The sequence below is a fragment of the Myzus persicae genome, unplaced genomic scaffold (assembly GCF_001856785.1).
Source record: "Myzus persicae strain clone G006 unplaced genomic scaffold, MPER_G0061.0, whole genome shotgun sequence".
Lineage (NCBI taxonomy): Eukaryota > Metazoa > Arthropoda > Insecta > Hemiptera > Aphididae > Myzus > Myzus persicae.
The window spans coordinates 243,998-267,606 of NW_019103757.1; the positions used below are offsets into that span (position 1 = coordinate 243,998).

General features: G+C 28.1%; 2 protein-coding genes and 1 pseudogene across 2 annotated transcripts; all 3 read left to right on the forward strand.

The window, feature by feature from the left end:
- The first annotated feature begins 442 nt into the window (after window positions 1-442).
- Window positions 443-11,932, forward strand: LOC111035210 (dynein heavy chain 1, axonemal). Its single transcript, XM_022316738.1, has 14 exons — window positions 443-939; window positions 1,583-1,727; window positions 2,999-3,147; window positions 3,213-3,423; window positions 3,507-3,680; window positions 3,767-3,982; window positions 4,985-5,244; window positions 5,324-5,693; window positions 5,842-6,189; window positions 8,455-8,662; window positions 8,737-8,865; window positions 9,029-9,398; window positions 9,952-10,084; window positions 11,825-11,932. The coding sequence occupies exons 1-14, from the start codon at window positions 443-445 to the stop codon at window positions 11,930-11,932; spliced, it is 3,318 nt and encodes a 1,105-aa protein (XP_022172430.1).
- A 2,008-nt stretch (window positions 11,933-13,940) lies between these two features.
- Window positions 13,941-16,906, forward strand: LOC111035212 (D-tyrosyl-tRNA(Tyr) deacylase). Its single transcript, XM_022316739.1, has 4 exons — window positions 13,941-14,141; window positions 15,263-15,353; window positions 15,685-15,917; window positions 16,636-16,906. The coding sequence occupies exons 1-4, from the start codon at window positions 14,099-14,101 to the stop codon at window positions 16,767-16,769; spliced, it is 501 nt and encodes a 166-aa protein (XP_022172431.1). The 5' UTR covers window positions 13,941-14,098; the 3' UTR covers window positions 16,770-16,906.
- A 2,784-nt stretch (window positions 16,907-19,690) lies between these two features.
- LOC111035209 lies at window positions 19,691-20,979 on the forward strand (annotated as a pseudogene).
- The last annotated feature ends 2,630 nt before the right edge of the window (window positions 20,980-23,609 follow it).

The window sequence follows — 23,609 nt, forward strand, 5'->3', positions numbered from 1 at the left end:
ATATCGTTTAATAATATTATAAGGTTTTCGGAACACGTGGTGAATTGGGAACGTGCATATAGATTGTTGTATAGATTAAATTCAACCAACCCAACTGCTGCCACTGGAAAGCTGAGCTGTGAAACAGAAATATATCCGTGGGCATACTAAATGTCTATATATGTCACTGAAGGGTGATCCTAGGTTTTTGGAAAATTCTCAAAATAAAAAGGTTGGGAACCTTTGGTACAGAAGTACACTTAAACTATTTATTATATGAATAGTTATACGAATCTATTCATCCGTATATATAAATTACCATGGGTATAACAATCCTCCAACAGATAATATATATACATACTCACATACCTGAATTAAATATGAAAAAATTAAACACACAATTTCGACTATTTCAAAATTAAAAAAAAAAAAATACTGAAATACTGAAATACTTTCAGACATTATGTTGAGGGTTGTTAATCTTGAACGTTTGAAAAAGTTATATGCAACATTTTCAATTCCTCAACTATTGACAGATTATGGCATCGGAGATAGTGAATTAGTGCCTCTACCTGTTGATTCTGATGTCATAATTTCGAATAAAGAATATTTTACACCATTATGGTATTACGATAATACCGAATTCGATAGTCGAAATCCTGATGAATGGTTAAAAAAAGATACTAATGGAATTAATTTGCCGGTACCTGCAATTGTTTACTTGCCTACTAACTCAAATGAAGAGTTCTCTATAAACTACGATTGGACGGATGCAAATGTAATTGATTATAATTCAAAATTGAAAATGTATTCAGTTGTTATATTGAATAACAATTCAACCAAAGTATATACCGAAATACCTAGAATACAAATACACTTTAAAGGAGAAGATCCTAGAGAATTTGTGAAGAGAATCAAATATGCGATCTCAAGGCGGGCTTATTGTGAAGATATTTATAAGTGAGATACTTCAATAATAATATGTTTGTCTGTTGTATACTTTTATAAGTCCATTTAAATGTATAAGGTGCGAAGGACGAAGATGTAATTTATGAAAAATCTTGTTAGTGTTTAATATTACAAGGTAGGTAGGTATTTGATAAACATTAAAACATGTATGAATATTATACATTTATACTTACAGACTTATAGTTTTACAATGATACCTACGAGTTTTTACACTTAAACTTTATTTAACAAAAGATTTTAAGATATTAACGATTCTAAGCAATAATGGCTAATTTTATTTAAACAGAAATATAGGTACACATATTCTTTAAAGTTATAATAATTAATAGTATAATAACTCCAAAAAAACTTGAACTTCTAAAATAGGTACCAACCTGACACTTGTCACTTTTTATTGACGCTTTTTCTGAACTGTGTGAGTGTAAATATACTTCGTTTATTCAAGAGGACCTGCAGAAATATAATAATATTAAAACTCCGAATAAGGGGGGGGGGGTCAAAGTTAATTTTTTTTTCAAGACTTGTAACTTCGTGATAAAAATTATATGTATTAATTAAAATCATGGGGGTTTTCCAGACTGTTCCAGTAGTAAATAGTTTGATAAAAAGTTGTGATAATATTGTTTTTTTCCAGGTGGACTATGTATCTTAATAAAGTTCAAATTGATAAACATCTCAAGAATAATTCAGACGTATTATCAGATGGAACAATTAAAAAAATATTAAGTCTAATATTCAACAATCAAAAAATGAATAAAATGAACAAAGATAAAAATATCGTAAGGATTATAAAAATACTAAATTAAATTGCAGGTTCAAAGTTACCTACGAAGAGTTTTAAAAGATAGCAACGGTTTCTTTGAGACATGTTGTAGCTTATCTAATTCAGCAGTTCTCAACCTTTTTTAATTCGTGTACTACCTGGCACCTAGGACCTAGCACTTACACAGTTTGAAAATGTTCATATACCACTTGACCAAATAACCTTTTTTATACTTATCAAAAATGTATACATTATTTTACATGTACAGAATTTTATTTGAATAGGACTTACAAAATTATGATAATGTAAGCATTTAATGCAAAAAAAGAAAATGAAATATGTACAATTACTATTTATATTATTTTTAATATTATATAAATCAAATATTGTTAAATCTGAATAATGGTCCATTCCATTTTTTTTATAAAGGTAAATTTTCTTAGAATACCACATGTTGAGAAACGTTGATCTAATTGATTAAAAAATTGAATATACCTACTTACCATAATCAATAATCATATATTATAAGTGACAGTGAATCCACCCCTGAATAATTTCTTCGATTAAATACAGTACCCAATTATTAAAAAACAGGCCAAACGATACATTTTACATACCTTATAATATTATTTAAAAAAACTAAGGGACTCGCCAGCAGCAAATAGAGATGGGGTTCAAAAGCATTTATATATTATGAATAATTAAGTAGGTAGGTATACATTTTAGTATTTCCTTAAATTTAATGAAATGAGTGCAAAATTATATGAAATGAAAATTATGTATAAAAGATGAACCTCTGACCTGTTCAAAAATGTTGGAAATAGATGAATGTGTGACTAGGTATGTAATAAAAAAAATTAAATTAAACAAATTAAAAATAGATTAAAAACTACTCGAATACTCCAATAAGTGATAGGCAGTCGATAAATATGATAGGTAATTAATCTATATTTTTGGGTATTAAATAAACAAAATATGACCAACAATGTCACTATCTATCAGTATGTCACAATAATGGTAGGTAAAAGAAAATAAAGAATTAAGAGTAAAGCACTAAATCTCAAAATGCTGGAATATAAAATGCATTTAAATAAATATAAATTTAATAATAATAAACATGTACTACAGTCATTAAATGTATTATTTTACTTACCATCTATCCCAATTTCATATAATATATTAATATGTTTTGGTTTCTCTCCTTATACTTCTAGTAATTTTTTTGCTGCAATAAATATTATTATTATACTTATTTAAATACTCACAACTATAATATATTTTGTATAGGTTGTTCAACAAATTAATTCAATTTTTCAAGAATCATGCCTATCTTTTAGGCTTCAGTTATTAAAATCTATGACCAAAGACCATCACAGTAGTCTGAAAATACCAAATTTTCGTTTTGAACACTTCATAAAAAAGCCTAGTATGAATTAGTAATATTTGAATACAGAAATGACTGTGTATTTATTTTTTTATAATATTCAACAGCACTATTAAGTACAATAATGAGTACAAAAGAAATATTTATAAATGCAAGAGAAGAATTTAATAGAAAAAAATTATTAGAATTACCTGAAGTTTTTAAAGCTCTTTGTGAGTCTAACTCAGAAAACATATTTATAAAAGATACACAACTGTTATTCACTGTTTTCCCAGTCGCTGTAACACTAAAAGAATTTGAAACAATACAGTTAAAAAATATTTTTGAAGTGATTTTTTTTTTTAATTATGTATTATTTGAACAAAAAATATGTATTAAAATATATCTCAATACATAACACTATGTGTTTAGACTTTTAATTTGCTTAAGAACTATTGGACAAAAGAAGTTACTTTCAGATGTTATGCAGCTTTAAAAAATATAAAAAATTGTTGGTTTGATATTGCAACAAGTAAAATTCAGACTTATGAATCATCAATCAACAAATTGCGAAAATTGATGACACTTATTAAGTATATGATGGAAGTAAGAAATTGTGTACTTTTGTAGCTTACCTACATATATTATCTAAATGTATAGTAGGTACATACTGTATAATTATACCTATATAGGAACGTCTAAGACTAGTAGTGATAAGATCAGCAAAATTGTATGCTTCACTAATCGAGCAACCTTGCATTCCAATGAAAGATCTTAATGATGATTTTGTGTGGGGCAGTGATTTGAATAAATCACCATTTGGTGAATGCGCAACTCCATTATTTTCAACAATACTCAATATGAATGAAAGTGGAGCATATTACTCTATTGATCCAGATACATTTGAAGTATGTTATGTGTATAGTAGTATAGATATTGACAAACTGTACCTAAGGAAATTAATTCTAATTTGAAAAAAAGCTATTTTTATTTCACAATAGAGAAGTATATATTATAATAGCTATATATTATAATAGCAGTAGACATAGCCACATGGTATAGAACCGAGATTATTAATTAATTTTTTTTTTAATTATTATTTAAACATGACTATTAAGAGTTATTTAATATTAAATGTACCTCAGATAGTTTATAATGTTTCAATGCAGCGTTTCCCAAACTTCTCCTCCGCCGGACCCCTTAGAGTATAGTAAAAATGATTGCAGTCTTCGTAGTAAAAATAACCTACCCTAACAATAATAAATGATTATCATTTGCTGACTCCCTTCAATATACATGCTGACCCCTAGGAGTTCAATTACCACAGTTTGGGAAAAACAGTCATATTATATAACAATAAAAAAAAATGTACTAACAGTAATAATTGTATTATATACTTATACACAATATACAATGTTGGGAAGTAACTGAATTTAGGTTACAATTTACAATCACAACATTTTTTTTCTAAGAACTTTGATAGTCTTTCAATTACATTTTATTGCAGATAGTGTAGTCAGGTAAGTAATTTAAACTTAATTTGTTAGTTTTTTGTAGCAAAATAAATGACAAAATTACTCTTGTGCACATGTTCGATTATAAACATCTATAGTTACTTATACTTGTAGGTATAGGTAGCAATTTATATGTTCGTTTAATAAGAATATAATCTTTAACACTTTTTGTTTTGAATCTAATTATTTTTATGTTATATTATAATATTAAGTTATACTATTAATATTTTGTTATTTTTCGAAAATAACATAGGTATCTATGTAAATATCTTTTAAAAGGGTCTTGTCAATATATCAAATTGACTTATTTATACGAGGAATATAGATACAATGTAGAGTATTTGAGTACCTATGGATATATTAGGACATACTACAATGTGTTTATGAATTATATAGCCTGTTATTGTAAGTTTATTTAAACGTGTGGTACTTGAAAGCCACGAGATACCAGCTATTCATCCATATTTACTCACGAACATGACATTTGCCGAAAAACCATACTTAACCTCAATAGGGCTTATTGAACCCAAAATCACTGAGCTACAATCTTCTATTGAAAATAGTATTCGCTTAGCTATTATTCCATTAAAAGCATACTGTAAAGAATTCCATATCCATTCACGTTTATTTAATACGGATATCGAGTCATATGTAAAGTTAGTAGATATAAAGAAATTTGTTACTTTCCTTAATATAAATATTAATCACATAATTTAATATAATTGTATTTAAAAGGACATTTTTTGATGGTAATCCATCACTAAGTAGAATAAGAGAAGAAATATCAATGCAAATAAAAATGAAGTTACAACTAGAGAAGACATTTCCAGAGACTATTACTATTGGACTATTTTTAATAAACACCAAATCATTGAAACATTTGTTGGTAAGAAAACGGATTGATTTAGCAGACTTAACTATGAAAACACATGCTAGTTTAACAACTGAGAAAATAGAAATATGCTGTGCAGAATACAAAAGAATGTATCTGAGGCTTATTGAAGTTCCGACATCAATAGAACAAGTGTTTGAAATAAGAGAATTTATAGATACCTTGCCACTTTTAATTAGCTATCAGTTTGAAATCGTAAGACGATTATTAAAGGTAACAAAATATTATTTTCATAATATAAAAATATTCAACTACCTACCAATCTATATAATAACACCATTACTGAGTTTGTTTTTGGCTCTTACAAGTTACTAGCCATTAATTATTATGTTACAATTATTTTTCAATTTATTATTTATAGGATATGGAAATGTTGGATACTTTTTTGTGGATAGTAGATGATGAACAGTTAAAATTAAAATATGACTCCCAAATTTGGCCTTATAAGATTGAGCTAAGAATAAAAGAGTCATTGCAAAGTATAGCAACCAATATTGAACAATTTGAGAAAATTCAATTCGAAGATGAAATATTATTACAAGATAATGTGGAATACTTAAGTAGTGTTATTTTAAAATTAACTATTGAAAATAGTTTGTCAAAAGTAAATGAGATAGCGGTAGAAGTTAACAAAAATTGGAAACTAATTAAAGAACTTCAAAAAACTGGTCGAACTTTAAACCTAAGACAAAAACTTTTTGGTCATACGGTCAGTTCAATTATATACGAGTACAGTGAATTTTGTTTTATTATTATTTATTTATTGAGATCAATAGTCTACTGACAAATAATAACCTACATCAGTGTGAGTGAGGAGGGGGTAGGAGAAGGGGGAATTTTAGCATTTTGTCTAATTTCAAAAGTAGACCGGTTGTTGTCGTTTAAGTGTTTAACCATTATTAATTTATTATATATCGATGAAAAAAACATGCCTACTTTTATAATATAATATTTATAATGGAGAAATTAATAATTATTGCCACAACTCACAATGATAAATTCATACCGAATAACCTAACTAGTAGTTGGAATGTATTTATATATAGACGTTCTAGGACGTGCACGTAAGTTGGTCTGGGTGTTGTGTAAAATAGTTTTATTTTTAAAATCTAAAATTAATACATATTTTAAGAACAACAACCGCTGATAAGTAATTGTTATTATAAAATATCTGCAAGTTTATATATTAAATTTTGTAAATTACGTTGTCAAAAATTGTTTCACTGTAAAGATTACAGTGGGCGGATAGGCCTATCGGGAAATCGGGATGTTCCCGGTATGCCCCCATCAATATTATACTCGGAGACCAGGCCTCCGAGCAGGGCCGGCCGTAGGTCTTTTGCCGCTCTAGTCAAATCTAATTTACGCTGCCCTATATACAATAGTTAATTTTTTTGAGAGGAGGGGGTTGAATAAAATATGGACATTTATTTTTAACTATAAACCCTTGTTTTATTTTTTTTTAAAAATGTTTTGACTGACCTCAGTTTTCTTTACAAAATATAAAATAATAATAAAATTAATATAAATGTTGGGTATGAAATAGAACAAGTAATATTTTTGACCATAGTAACTCATTCAGTATCATTTTCATAGATCAACAATATGTATTTAATTAAACATTAAAAAATATATAACTACACAATTAAAAATATATTAAATGAAATTAATTTTGCGAGCGTTTTCTTGGACAAAATAAGTCGGTAAATTTTTAAACTCCAGGTTTTCCATTACTTCTTTTCTATAGGAATTGTAGCAAGATCACTTAACCTTTCTTGATTCATAGAAGACCTCAAATAGTTTTTAATTATTTTTAATTTGGAAAAGCTCCGTTCACCAGATGCAACCGACACAAGCATAGTTAAAATAATGTGAAGTGCTACAGCTACATTTGGTTACGTTCTCGGTAAACGAAGTATCAATAGTATATTATTATTAGTTATTACACATTTATTTTTGTATATTTTGAACAATGAACAATGAACATACAATTCAGCATACTACATTATATTATAATAATTAAATCACTTTGGTTTATTCGAAATTTGCCGCCCCCACACTAGTGCCGCCCTAGGCGGCTGCCTATTTTGCTACCAAATTGAGCCGGCCCTACAAAAATAAATAATATTAATAATAATATAAAAGTTTATTTTTATAATACTGGCGCTCTGGCGGCCCTTAATGCGTATTTGTAATATTTATAAGCTCCATTAGGGCCTAGGGGCCTCTGTATAAACTGGTCGATACCCGTATAAATACATATCTACTTGGTGTATGTAGTATGTACTATAATTGTGCTGAAACTAAATTATGTATAAAATGTAAATATAAATAAACATAATCAATGTTCGAATAACAAAAATAAACAACAATAACAATAATTAATTTTTCGATTAGCGATAGCTAAGTATGACGTATCTACTATCTACGTTTATATACATATATTTGTATCGTAATAGATTAAATTTGTTCTATTTTTAAACAATGCGTATTAATGTGAATGTCTAAAATATCATTTTCTTTTACATCAACAGTATAAAACTATAAACTATAAAGTAGGTAAGAAAGTACAATAATATAATTTTTATCTATTCTTACTCTTAGCCCTATGGTATTATTTAACGCTTCATCAGGTGTTATTTTACCTTTCCTATTGGCTATTGTGATTGTGGCTTTTTGCTAATTGTGTTTTAATTTATTAAATAATACATATGATAATTATTAATTATGTCTAAACAAAATTTCGAAATTGGGGCTTCTAAAATAAAAAAAATGGATTAAGATTTGTGTCAATGATATAACTCAAAAGAAGTTAAATTTTTTTTACATAAATATATAGGTGCTAAGTATATGTGGCCCTAATAAATATATAACGGTAAAAAAAGGACCTATCCGCCCATGGTTAAACATGTTGCCCCCGTTTATCGTGAAAACTGAAATTACGCAACTAATTCACTCTAAAATGTGTAATTAGATAACACCCTTCGATAATGTAGAGCATTTGGTGGACGAATTTCAACCATATAAAACATTATGGCTAAGTGCTTCAGAGTTTTTTAAATTACAAAATGCTTGGATGCAAAATCCATTGGCAAATATAGAAAAATCTACTCTAGAACCTTTGTTAAACAATTTACTAAATATTGCCACAAAATCTGTTGAACAATTTGCTGAAATACCTGGTAACAATAATAAATAAACATTGATTATTTTTTAAAGATAAATTACAAATATTTTTGTATTTTAATGAGTGCAGGCACTTTGAGCGTAGCTAATGAAATAAAAACACAAATTGAACAGTATATACCCATGATACATTTATTGAACCATATACTAACTCAAGGGATGAAGCAAAGGCATTGGGATGCATTTTTTGATAAAACTGGTGAATAATTATTAATTATTGTAGTGGTATTGTACAATACGTAATATTGGTAGGTACCTACTTAAACCTAACTACCTATCTATTGACTATTTGTGGTTTGCTATACATCTATAATGTATGTTTAGAAATATTAAATAAAATAATACAATTAATCTTTTTATAGGAGTAAAAATTACATTATCATCAACGCTGACTTTTAAAAAATGTTTGGCATTGGGTGTTCAAAACTATATAGAAGAGGTAAAACAAATATCAGACAATGCTTCTAAAGAATATATGATTGAAATTGCTTTGAATAAAATGATGGACGAATGGAGTGGTGTAAAGTTACGATTGTTGCCTTATAATGACAAAGAAATTTATATTTCAACAATATCAGATAAAGAATTACAAATGCTTGATGATCATATTTTGGATACTCAACAACTATCATTAAGTTCATATAAAGGAATATTTGAAGAACCATTAACTAAATGGGAGGATGAATTAAGACTTTCAAAAGATGTTATTAAAGAATGGAGTGAATTTCAAAAGTATGATACCTACATGATTACTTGATAGTACTTGATTTAAATTCAAGTTCTAATCTAGGTTAGTCTAAGTAGTTAATCTTATATCAAATTCTCAGTATATGCATTATGGTGTGTATACTCAAAATAGAAATAGATAGCCATATAGACAAATTTAATAAACTTAAATTATTACTTATAGATAAGAAAATAAAAAACAATTTGTTTACAATAATTAATCTTTATTAATCTTTTCAGATTCCTTTGTATTTATAATGATATGTTTAAAATTATTCATGCTAGTTTTATCCACATTGGATATTTATGTAGGTAGGTACCTACTTTGTTGTACCAAGTTCTTACCTACCTGATCATAATGTTTAAATTTGATTTAAAAATAACTTCCATTCTTATGATACTGCAACTGCTTGTTTACAAATAATAAATTACTATCTATGTGATAAAAAAAATAGTAACCATTTCCGAAAGAGTAGTTATAAATTGTTTAAATAAGTAACCTATTTGTATTTATTATAACAAATGCATTTGATTTTAATTGAAAACAAATGATTGTTAGGACATGGGCGTATTTAAAACCAATATTTGATGATCCTATAATTAAAGAACAATTACCGGTGGAAAATAAAAAGCTCAACTTAGTTGAACGAATATGGGGACGAATAATGAAAATCACTTTGAATAAACCTTGGGTAAGAGTTTATAGATATATGCATTATATACCTATTTATTTGTGATCCTATACAGTATTATGCAGTATGCACTAGGTATACCTACCTATTCAAAAATAATACACCCATAAATTAATGTTGATAATTATTCAACTCAATCATATGGCATTTAAATTTTTAAACAAAACGCTTAAAGAAATGAACAAAGGCTCATTAGTTTGTTATGGAAATTATTATTTACCATAATACACCTACGACTAACCCAATAGTAGGTATACCTTATTAGTTATTACTACTTAAGTGCCCTGTTAGAGAAAGCAATTTTTTAATCATATTTTATTAAATGCTGTGATATACATGGAATATGGATATGGTATACACTATACACATATAATATTAATAAGTAATTATAATTATAATGCTTAATAATAATAATTTTTTTAAACTTATTCTCAGAAGTTCTAATAATGAAATGAGTTGAGTACATTTATTTATTTATGAGTATTTAGACGGTATACAAAGGTGTACCTACCTATATCTAATGCAACTTATCTTCCAATATTGGTTATTACATTATTATTCAAAAAATATAGGCAATAAATAACTTTAAAACATTCCACTGTTACTATTAAATGATCAATTTTTTTAAAGAAATTTCTATTTTCTAACGAAATTCTCAAAATATTTATTTTAATTTTAAACTGTCTATAATAAGTAAACCTATGACATTTTCTAATTTTTTTTAAAATTTTTTAGTGTTGATAACATTTATGTTCTACCAAACAATTTAAAATCGAATGCAAGGTTCCTCATAAATAAACGAATATATGAATAGCAATTTAATAATGTCAAAAATATAAAGTCGAAATTGTTTTCGTAATTATTTATAAATATTAAGATTAATTTTAAACTATTTATATTTTATACCATGGACCATTGAAGTATATCGCACCATTCCAAGGTACCCTAGCGATATTGACTTAGTGTAAGTTGATAGGTAATAATTAATGTCTAATAATAACAGTTTTTTTTTTTTTTTTATTACCTCACTTATATCCTTCATCAACCAGACTGGTTTAAAAATTTAATTTATCTGTAATATTATTTTTGTTGTTAATCTTGCTTTCTTATGTAATTTTGTTATAACCATAATTGTCGAAGCTAATTGTTTACAAAGTTTCTTTTAATAAAAAAAAAAAAAATAACAGTTTTTATAATCAATTTATTTATGATACCTAGTTTTTAAATTTAAAGATTCCCAAAATATAGCTCTTCGATATCTCTCCAACGCCCAACCACATATCTCCAACCAGCAACCAAACACTAATACTTAACGATTTTAACATGAAAACTATCAAACTCTCTTTTATACGAGATTTCAAAAGTTACTCCAAAACATCCCGACCTCCTTATAAAGATATCTCCATCGACTCCATCATAAAACTACCTACCAGGGAATATTCTATGAAGGTTAAAAATGAAGCGGTGTCGTGATTCGTGATACTTGCGTCAATTAATATAATCAAAATCTCTGTATCAATCAATTTCAAAAAATAAATAATAATTAAAAAAATAAATAAATCAAGATAAATGTCATTAATGGATGACAGCTTAATCAACCCCTTCATGTTAATCCCTACCATTAATGTTTAAGCTTAATGTGCATATTAGGTACCTATAGACTATAGATTGTTCAGTTAAAAAAACTGTTTTAAAGATTATTTATTTATTAAAAAAAAATGTTTTGTAATATTAATTTAGGTTATGAAGACTTGTCCGGATAAAAGATTATTGGACCAACTAATCAATGGCAACATTCAACTAAATAAAGTTCAAAAAGCACTTGAATTATTTTCTGTGGTCCAGTAATACGCACACCATGATCATTGTCTCACGGTTCAATATTCATATTTATATCTTTGTAGTAAATCGATTATATAATATATGATGAATAATGAACAAAATTAATTATTTTAACTTAAAGATCCATGACGAGCTTGATGATATGCAACTGGATTTTCAAGTATTCATCAAAAATAAAACATAATATTATGATTATAAATTATTATGCATTAATTGTTATCAAATATTTTCGACCAAAAAATATACATTTTAAATTTACCATAACAAGTCTAATATTATTTTTGAATTCTTTATTACGTATTTATAATGTTTTGCAAATTGCGATATTGAAATAACATCATGTTATTATAAATATATGAACATGTTAATATTGTAATAAGTATTTTATGAGATATAAATGTATAATAATTAATAAGTAATAACAATATGTCAATATAACATGTACAAGCAGTAGTGGTGCGAGAATACAATTTACGGGAAACTGTAATTTTATATAATTATTGGTTATTTTTAACAATCTAACATTTTTACCATAGATTTTCAAACTTGAATAACTTTTTTTGCAGTTCCGATATCTAAAAAATAAAAAAGATATTTCACAACCAAAGTTTTCCTTTTTATGTGGTGGAAATTTCGTTTTTTAGTTATGACAGTGCCTTTTCCGTTTTTGATTTTTCCCACGCATGACAGTTTTTGCAATGTTTTACATTTGTAAAACGGAGACAACACCACTTGCTTGTAATACCTAGCTATTTTTTTTATTTATGAATATTAAGTATGCCTATGTCTATTTATAATTTATACACGGATGTGTGTACTGTCTACATTGAGTAAACAATGTACACTACATCCAGTATCACCACAGCTATGAGGCTATAAATAGGCAGGTAGCAGGGAAAAATCAAGTGTTTGGCAAGTTCCTTAAAAAAGGAATTCGTTCTGTTCCTTGTTCCTTCAAAAAAAGGATTCTTTTTTTGTCGTTTATTTGAAAAATGAAAGAGTTCCTTTATTAGTAAAAATGTTTATTTAAACACTAATGTCCAAAACGTAATTTGCATCTACTGATATTAAACGATGGATGGCCAGCATTGCCAATTCATTTAATCTTTTCTACAAATTTAAAATGTCATTAATATTTTTATTTTATTTAAATATAGAGTAGCTATTTATTATATAATATAAATACCTCTGCCATTGTATTCCGTGTAGGTACCTATTAATTATCTTAATATCTTCAATGATGAAAACGACCTTTCGGATGAAGCAGTTGAAACAATTAGTGTTTACTAAGATTTGTAGTAATTATTGTATGCATTTGGATAACCTTATGTTATTGCAAATAATTATAACGCTCGTAGAATTTTTAGGTTGTTTATCTAGTGCAAGTATTTTAAGTTGTCAAAGTTGTAACTCAGATATCAAAATATCTTTGCGGGTTATTTGGCAAATCATCATTATAAAAATCTATCAAACTAATAAATTCATCTTTTTCAAGTGTTAACATCTCTGACGTTTTTGGAAATAAGTTTTGAAATATTTTTAATATTTTCTGATGTTCAATAAATCTGCATTCAATTTCGTTAATAAACAAGTCTAAATAAGTTATAAGAATTGATATTTTAAAATATTCTTCAGGTGTACCTATTCACAAAATAGTTATCTCTGTACTAACATTTACGTGCAATTCATGGTAATGATATTGAAAAATACAACTTCTGAGCTAGATCAGATGCTTTTTTATAGATATCATAAAAATATTCATAAATGTAAGGTGCTTCAATGCCGCGTCATAAAAACTATACAATTTCTCTCGCCAAGTATATAAATTATTGAAACAAGAGAAGTGTACATAAATTCAATTTACTTAGCATTTGTTTAGCTATGATCATATCTTTAAAATGCTGAAAGATCTATTTAGTATTTTTTTTTTACACGCAGTTTGTCGAGGTGTTTTTGTTGTGATATTATTATTCTGTGATAATGTTCGTGGATAATATTATTCATTATCACTTATCAGCCGACATATTGTGTTATCATTATCTTTCAAAAATTGAGAAATTCTAACGTTTTCTATCGGAATGATGTCTTTACTCTAAACTCTAGTCTTTTCCAACCTTACACTTCTGTAGTTTCTTTCAATTTTACTAATATTATTTTTCATACATAAACATTATGAAGGTAGTCGTTCAACGTGTTTCAAGAGCCAAAATTTCAGGTGAATATTTAAGTTATTATTAGTAAAATATGTTACGCCATTCTTCAAACTATGAAATGAAATATATAAACAAACCTAATTTAAATTTAAAAATAAATCATTCTTTAACTGCTTCTCTGAGTTAATATTGTTATTTTTCATTTAATAATAAATTATTAAAGGTACAGAGGAAAAATATTGGACAATGAGAATCACAATATAAGATAGATCGCAAGATAGGTGCTGACAATTTCAATTACTGAATATTAGATATTTGATACATTAAAATGATTCATACATTTATTAATTTTGATGGTGGATATTTTTAAAATGTATTTATTTAGCATACAAATAATGAACAAATAGTGAGTCACTACGATATTTCTGTGTTTACGATTGTGTTGATGTTAATGATTTACCACTCTTGTTAAATAGGTATGTTAAAACATGGTTGCACCTCAATGTCAATGTCATTGTCACATCATTGCTTCTGCTAATTTTCAATGAACATTGGTGAATGCATTTTAAAGACTATCCATTAGAAACTGAAAGTATAAATCATATACCTACCAAATTCATAAATAACATTTCTTACTTAAAATATTTTCTAGATGGACAGTTTTTATTGTCTTTTATTCATCAACTTATAATATTTTTTTTTAATTTTGTAGGCATATTTATGTAAAATCCAATACATCAAATCAGTAGTTTGGTGACTTTAATATTTAGGAATCATCAAACAAAATGCTATTGAAAATACCTATCAAATAAAACATGAATTTCATGACATTTTTTGTACGAGTGCAGGTATTCCGAAACTTAATCAAAGTAAGTGTAGCTGTCCATTCAAAAAGTTCTAGAAACTTTGTTTTTTTTTCTTTTGGGTTATTTGCTAGCCAAGTTTTTCTAGCAAGCTTATTAAATAAAAAAATGCTACAGATCTACTAAGTGTATAAGCCTTATTTGATTTTCTAATAGTAAAAGATAATCCTGTTTTGATTTTAAAAATGAAAACTTTTGTTGTGATTTTTTATTATTCCATTAAGTATGTTCCAATGTGCAATTTTTCTGTCAGAAAATAATTAACCTTGTCAATAAACCTATGTAAAAGGTTGGATTAAATTATATTTTTTTTTTTTTAGTTGCTGGACATGAAGTAAATTCAATTACTAAAGGATTATGTTTGTTGGTCGGTTTGCAGAAAACTGATGAAAAAACCGATATTGATGCCATGTAAGATAATATTGAATTTATTTTTATAGTGTACGAAATAACTTATTATTAACTAACTATATGTTTTGTTCTTCTATATAATATAAAATTATTGACATCAATGTGAAAAAAATAAATTGCTCATTGCGGTACTTTACTCTATTATATAGTAAATTATAAACAAAATATATGTCAATTTTTTAATTTGTTAAAGCATTTATGGAGCTGTACGATTATTCTTTTATATCATGGTTAGTCATTACAATTTTAAAGTTGTTATTAATTATTGACCTAACCTAACTTATTATAAGTTTTGTATTTAATAATTATTATGATGTATTTATTATTACAGGGTGCAGAAGATATTAAAGCTACGTATTTTTGATCAAGATGAAAAAAAATGGCATTGCAATGTCGTGGACATGAGTTATGAAATATTGTCAATTAGTCAGTTTACTCTTTGCTATAAACTTAAAGGAAATAAATTAGACTTTCATATGGCTATGCCTGGAAATCTTGCAAGGCAAAATTATCAATATTTTTTGGAGACTTTGCATAAACATTATAACCCTGATAAAGTTAAAGGTAAAGACAGATTTATCTAATTAAAAGTATTATTTTAATTGTATCATTTATTATCTTAAACTTAATGTTGTGATACATAAAATACAAAAAACTTAATGTTAAATATTTTAGCTTGTACTAGTGTTGTAAATTAATGTATCTTAACACCAAAAATGCACAATGAAAAATATAAATATTTTATGTTATGTTCTTTGGCTTGCTCTTTTATCTATAATCAAAGAAATCAAACTATCTAACTCAGGGCCATATTTAGGGGGAAGCAATGGAGACATTTGCCCCGGGCAGGCAAATATTAATCTATTTAGGGGGCGGCTGGGCCCCCTGCGGTAACTCAGTGTAGTATTGTATCAATAAATATTTTTTTTATGGAAAGAATTTGTACTGTGCCGGACCCTTGTGAACTTAACAGTGCAACGATAACGGATAAGTGCTAGCACCTAGTATAGAATGTATTTAATATTATTTTAACATAACCACGGTTATACATAGACAACCGTAAATAATTAAAACTAAAAATGTGTTAAGAAAAATCAAAAAAGTGGATCTATTTTTGGTTGGGAAGGGGGCGTAAAATTATGGTTGAGCCAGGGCGCAAAAATTGTAAATACGGCCCTGCCCTAACTAGAAAACTACTAGAATGATTTTATTGTCTTAATATTTCTTTATTTATGTTGTATGCTTATTGTTTTATAATAATAATAGTAATAATTCATTTTAGATGGATCATTTGGGGAAAAGATGGAAGTTGAATTAGTGAATGATGGACCAGTGACTGTTCAATTGGAATTTCCTAATCCTGAAAAATCTGTGGATGGAAAGTCAGTCAAATTAGGTGATGAGGATAAACTGTAGATTAAAAAGCATTTTTTTTGTTATTATTTGATAACTAGAAATATGTGCCTTCATGCACTAACCTAGTAATTAAGCACATTAAAATAATTATTGTTAATTTGAAATTTTTAGTAGTTATCTGTAATTTGGTACCTACTTATTTTTCGCCTTAGGGTTACTGTAAAAATATTGTTTTAAATGTTTTAAATGTTATTTTTTAAAAACACTTGAAGTTTTTATCATATGTTCATTTTATCATTTTCTAGACTTGATAAAATTTTCAAATGATTTCAACTCGTTTTGAATTGTTCATGGACATTTTAAATTTTTTAAATTTTTGTTCTATAAATGTCAACACAAAGTTATTTGTTAAAAAAAAGCATCAAAATTTAGTACAAGGCTCTTGATATATTGTTACAACAGAAGTTAAAAAATATAAAAGATACAAAAGCATCATTTTTTTATAAGCATTTAATGTTGAAATATTGACAACATTTATTAGATTGAAAATGTACAAATTATTTAGTACAGTAGAACTCCGATTATCCGGACGTCCAATTAACCGGAAGAGAAAAAAAATCGTGTCTCATAATTGTTTTTAGATTAGATAAAGAATAGGTATATATTATTCTTAATAATATCTATCATTCCGGTGTAGGTACATTAAGAATTCTGAAGCTTTTGATGCATTGGATTTTTCATTTAAATGATTTGAGAGGCAAGAAGAATTGAACAATAGCAATTAAGGATTATTTTGTTTCAGTTAAATATATAATACAATTATTTGTTTATAGGTACAAATTTTAAATTATATTACATATATATGAATAATAAATACACACATCCAATATATTCTTACAACTATATAACTTTTGATATATCATACGTCAATCATCCAGATATTTGCTTATCCGGACCACCCTTGACATTAATTAGTCCAGATAATCGGAGTTCTACTGTATTTTAAAATGTATAAAATATTTAACTTCTATAGCTGAGGAGCTTACATTTTAAACAACGTTCCACATAATTATTTAATCCTGTAACCAAAAAATATATAAACAGAGTTTTTTTAAATAGTTTTTTTTGAGTTCAAATTTGGACAAAATTGCTTATTAAATATTATAAGGTTGTAATTTAAAAAAAAAATTCGGGGGTAAGTAGGTATTTGAGACTTTTAGTATATTATTAACATATGTTTTTCTTAAATATATTTTATAATTTATATTTCTTAAATATATAATTTGTAATTAATTTAATATTATATAAATAATGTGCCCCCCCTTTAAAAAAATTCTGGATCTGTTACTGCCAATGTATGTACAATGTATTAGTGTATTTTTATATTTTATAAATTTTTCAAGGCTAATCCAGTGCATTAAGTCAAACATTTTTGAATAAGTCCTTAATTGTGATTGATTTTTCTGACACATTTTGTCTTGAATCTGTTTTTTTTCCCAAGTGTTTGAAATTTTAACTATAACAGTTCATAATTTTGAAAATTTTGGTATGTCATTGAGGTGTTCTAATACAGTCTGATAATCATAGTCATTATTATTTATTAGTAAATTTACAATAAAATGGTTTAGTACAATATAATATGATTAATATGAATATAACATTATGTTCATTTAAAATTTTATAATATGCTATTCATAATATGTTATTTATCAACAATAATATTAAGAAATTCATTTTTTTAAACACTGAAGATGATTGTCAGATGCATGAACATTTAATACATCACTTGTACTGTTAGTAAGGATTTGCTTTTATAGGTCTTACCGTTTTAAATGTCGATCATATTATTTTCAAACCCGGACATTTCACTGCGACCGCTTTGCCACTAAGAGAACCTCCCCCGATATATCATTAAAGATTGATGTACAACAATGCTAAGAACTTTGCAATAACTTTGATATGTTCCCCAATTTAAATCAAGTACATTTCATTATTCATTACCCCTAGGGTCTCACACTTGAATTTTCAGCTTTAATTAATAAGCAGCCATGCGCTTACACATTCTTCTTGCAGAAGACTTTTTTAGAGTGCATTTAATAGGTGTAACTATTCTCTTAAGTTAGGGGGGGGGAGGGCTAGATTATAATGTTTTATAGCAAATATTTTTTAATTAGATAATTATTTATTATTTATTATTTCTAATGGTGCTTACAACTGACTTGAATGATTATTCATTCATATGAAACATTATACTTTTTATATTGTAGGCAAAAGTAAAGTTAATACTAATATGTTCATAAGCATATACAATTACCCAACAATTTTGGGTGGGCTGAAGTCCACCTAAGCCCTCCCCCCTAGTTACGCCTATGAATTGTGAATAATATGAACTAAGTCCCACAAAACAACACTTTTGGGAAAGAAAAAAATAGATAACTACATATTTTGTATGTACGATCTACGTTTACGGATTAATATTATGTGACAAGAATTATGAAACTATTTTAGGTTTAATTTTCGTTTTTATTAAACACGTCTTTATAAAAACATTTTTATTCTTCAATATAAAAAACAATTTTTGGAAAACTTATTATTTTCTAGGTAATAAAAATGAATATTCTAAATGGAATCTAAATTATCTCTGTTAAACCATTGAAACCATCGATTATGACATAGTTAATTAGGTATTAATTAATAAATTGATTAAATTGATTAATGCATAGTGGCATAGAAGACTTCTCGTAATACCAGCAAACAACATAGGTAAGTCGCAGGTAAGTATATAACCAATATGATATATATTTGGTGACGAGGTAACCCATTGATTGTGGTGGCGTGGTATCATAGGTAGATATATATACATCAATACATCATTATAAGATGGGTACTTATAAATTATACGTAAATAAATAATTATTTTTTTAGTTATTTTTTCGACTTAATAATTATAATGTAACAGTTCCTAGTTAATTTTTCCCACTACTTTATCTGTTATTATTTATTTATTTTCTATGCATATCACATACCTTTGAGGTAATTATTTTGCATTGTCGATTATTCTGTTACATAATTATAATATATCAGTTCGGTCGCAACGTTCAACATGAGTACACGTAGGTACTCCTTGTTATCTCGCTCCGTTATCGCCGCAGTACGCGTATTGTACTATTGTCTCGTTCAGTGAATGCTATCGGTAGTTTCCAATTAACAATGTCGTCGAACAAAAATACTCATATAATTGGTAAGGACTTACCAGGTACACGCATTCCCTCAAAACGTCATCTCTCAAATTCGTCTCTGTCACCCATGCAGGATGGAAAAAAATCAAAATTTTTCGTATCACCAAACTAGTTTGCCGTTCTCGCTAATGATACCTGTGACAGTGCCGATGCTCCCTCATCTTCAAACAGCTCTAATGACGACCACACCAAGTCACCACGTACCGATGTGGATTTTGATCCTCCGTCACCACCAATCTACATAAATAACATTACAAACTTCTCCGCCTTCAACCACATTCTAACAAGTATCGCCGGTCCCAAGTTTTACTTGCAAGTCTTCGGCTTCCTATCTCATCGTACAACCTTCAGGTCGTATTAGTTTCAACAGTATTGTCACTCATTTATGACACGGATGCCAGTTTTCATACGTTTTCGCCTCGTGTGGCTCGCCCCTACAGAGTCGCCATCAGGGGGTTACACCCTTCTACCTTAATTACCGACATCTCCTCCACTCTGGACGAACAAGGTCACCAGGTAAAACACGTTCACAACGTCAAAGACAAAAATAAACGTCCCCTCCCACTATTCTTTGTGGAGATATACCCGAACGAAAACAACGTGGAAATTCACAATATTAAGTCTTTACTTAATTCCAAAGTGACTATCGAAAAACCCCACAAAAAGAGCCACAGCCTTCCTCAGTGTCATAGATGTCAATCTTTTGGTCATACGCAAAACTATTGCAACCACGCCGCCCGTTGCGTTAAATGTGGCGCGGATCACCTTACACAAGAATGCTCCAAGGACCGGAAAAGTCCAGCAAAATGTGCACTTTGCTCCGGTGACCACACCGCCAATTTCAGGGGTTGTCCAGCTTTCCAAAAAGCCCAAAAAAAAACAAGACCACCAATAGCACCTACAACCAAAGTTCCGGAGCCACAATATCATTCCAGGCCGAAATCGTACGCCGAAGCCACCCGGATTCAAGACGTTCCCTCAGATAATTTTTCCGTTACATTATCCAATTTCATTAATAACCTCAACTCTCTTATCAGCCCACTAATTACTCTCCTTTCCTCAGTTCTTAATGCTTTAATCTCCAACGTTAACCTATCCAAGGTTTATAGATAATAGAGGTTGCCTCACAGTCGCGTAAACAAAACGAACCCCCCGCATTCATTCCCTGCCATATGACGTCATTGCCGTACACCACGAATTCAATTACTGCAGTACACGACACTTGTTTATTTTAATTTTTCATTGATCTTTCAATTTTCGTACCCACTAAAATGCTTAATTACTGTACTTGTGGGTGGGGCTAGGTACGTAATGCTCTAAGTGTAAAATAAAGCTATGTATCTATAACAAATAACAATCTCTATTGAACTTGATTTACAAATACCTTTTCTATACTCAATATTTTTCATTATATTTATGTAAATGATTCCTAAAATTATAATATTTTTATTAAATAAATTGGAGGAGGTAATATTGTAATAATAAAATAAAAACACAGCCCATAAATACAGAATATACAAATTTTTTTTAATTATTTTCATTTAAAAACACAATACAATAAACAAATTATAAAGTTATATAAATTTTCAAGTCATAAGTTTTCTCAGCTTTTGAAGTTTTTGGAATTGTAATTTTGCTTTTCTTTTTGAAACTAGAATTTGATGATTTTTATTTGCATATTTCATACGAATAAAGATCCTTTGCCTTACAAATGTATGTATAACTGGTCTATACTTTTCTTCGATATCCATTCTATTCATTATTTTATGTAAAAGTTGTTTTACTATACCTGGTCCTTTGGGGATTTTTTGCTTGGTAATTTTTCTAAAAATTCTTTCAGCTCTAAAAATATGTTTTTTAAAGTTATTGCTTGGGACTATCAGGCCACCATATGATAAACAATCAATCCACGAAGGAAGTATATAGTCATGATCATCTATTGATTTAATCTTTGATTCTGTTGTAGTACAACCAAGTTCAGGAAATTTTTGCCTATATTTTTTAGCTATCCATCCAGCTAAATACTCAACAGCGTCTTCTGTCATTTCATTAATATTTGATTTTTCACTGTTATCACTGTTTGTGTCAGAATCTAAGTCATCAATATTTTCAATATTTTGTTTTTCTGTTATAGTTAAATTAATATGCTTCATGGTCTTTGCTACTATAAATTCTTCTTGATTGTTGTCACTTGTATTAGAAGAAGTTGAAACAATGCCTGGGTTTTTGCCTAAAATAATCATCCTTAGTCTGTATAATGCATTTAGTGGTGATGGGTGATCATTTAGACCCCCTCTTGACCGAACTTGACCAAATAGATTTTCAAGTGCATCCTGATTGATTTTAGAGGTTAATAAGTATTTTAACCCATGTTCTTTTAATATATTTAAAAGCAGCCGAGTTCCATTTATGTGCATTAGGAGAGCTTTTTGAAACAATTGCATATTATTTTTACCAATGCATGTCATACTTGAAATTGTTTCATATACTTTAGATAGTAGTGCATCTTGTTCTTCCAAACAGAGTCCATATGGAGTGGTGAATGGAGTTCTATGATCATTTGGATGGCACACGTTGGCAAGGTCAAACCAGTTGTTTAATAATTCTAAAAATTCAGCAGTGTCTTTAGTTATTTTACTATCAACACCTAATTTGTCACTATATTTTTGTAGAGCTGTAGCTGTTGTATGCGATATGAGCTGTGTGGCTAATTTTACTTTTTGCCTTTGGGGGCCTTCACATGTTAAGTGTTCCTTAGAAAGTTTGTGGCAAACACTAAGCTCAGTAGACATAAGTTTAACCAATGCATTTAACGGTTGCTTATTTATTATTTTGTCGTTTATTTTAAACCCAGTATCTAACAGCCAATTTCTTGTGAGTTTTAGAATATGTGGTGCATCTGGTACATATACAACATTTCTTCCATTTGGAAGTTCAAAAACCGGTTTTTCATAATTTATTTCTAACGATTTCCAAAGCCCAACATTGCCACCACCGCAATCACTAACACAGCTCACAACCTTGAATCCTATTAAATCAAGCTCTTCAATAATATCAAATAAAATCTCTTTTGTCATCTTTTGGTCGAAGTCCACATAAACAGGTTGCTTCCATGATGAAGCTATACCAAGTGCCATCACAACTTGCATCTGACTATGTGGTCCTAGAACTTCATCATGAAGAGTGTCGTACTCCATTGTACTGCAAACCTTTACTTCGTCGAACATAAGGACAGTCAATTTTTCATAATCTGCCAAATCATTTCCATTTAGTTGCATTATTTTCAAGACTTCATGAAGGATACCATTTCTCATCGAAATGCCTTTTGCCCATCGCTGGAGTGATGAAAGTCCTAAGAAAAAATATATAAATAAAGAAATTTTAGTATTGTAAAATACAGATTATAGAGCAATGTACCTAGGTATACAATTTTATTTACCTGGAAGAGGATAATGAAGTTCATTTTTGACAAATACATAAGCTCGCTTGCTGAAATATCTTAAGGTAAAAGCTTTTGCTGATTCTTCGCGTGTCCAGTGTACTTGTTTTTTTTTTTTCATTATAAGATCCAATTGATTTGGAGTAAAAATTTCTGACACAAAATCTCTTGCTTTTTTTTCAATAATACGAGTTTTATTCTCAGTTAGACATTTTATTTGCT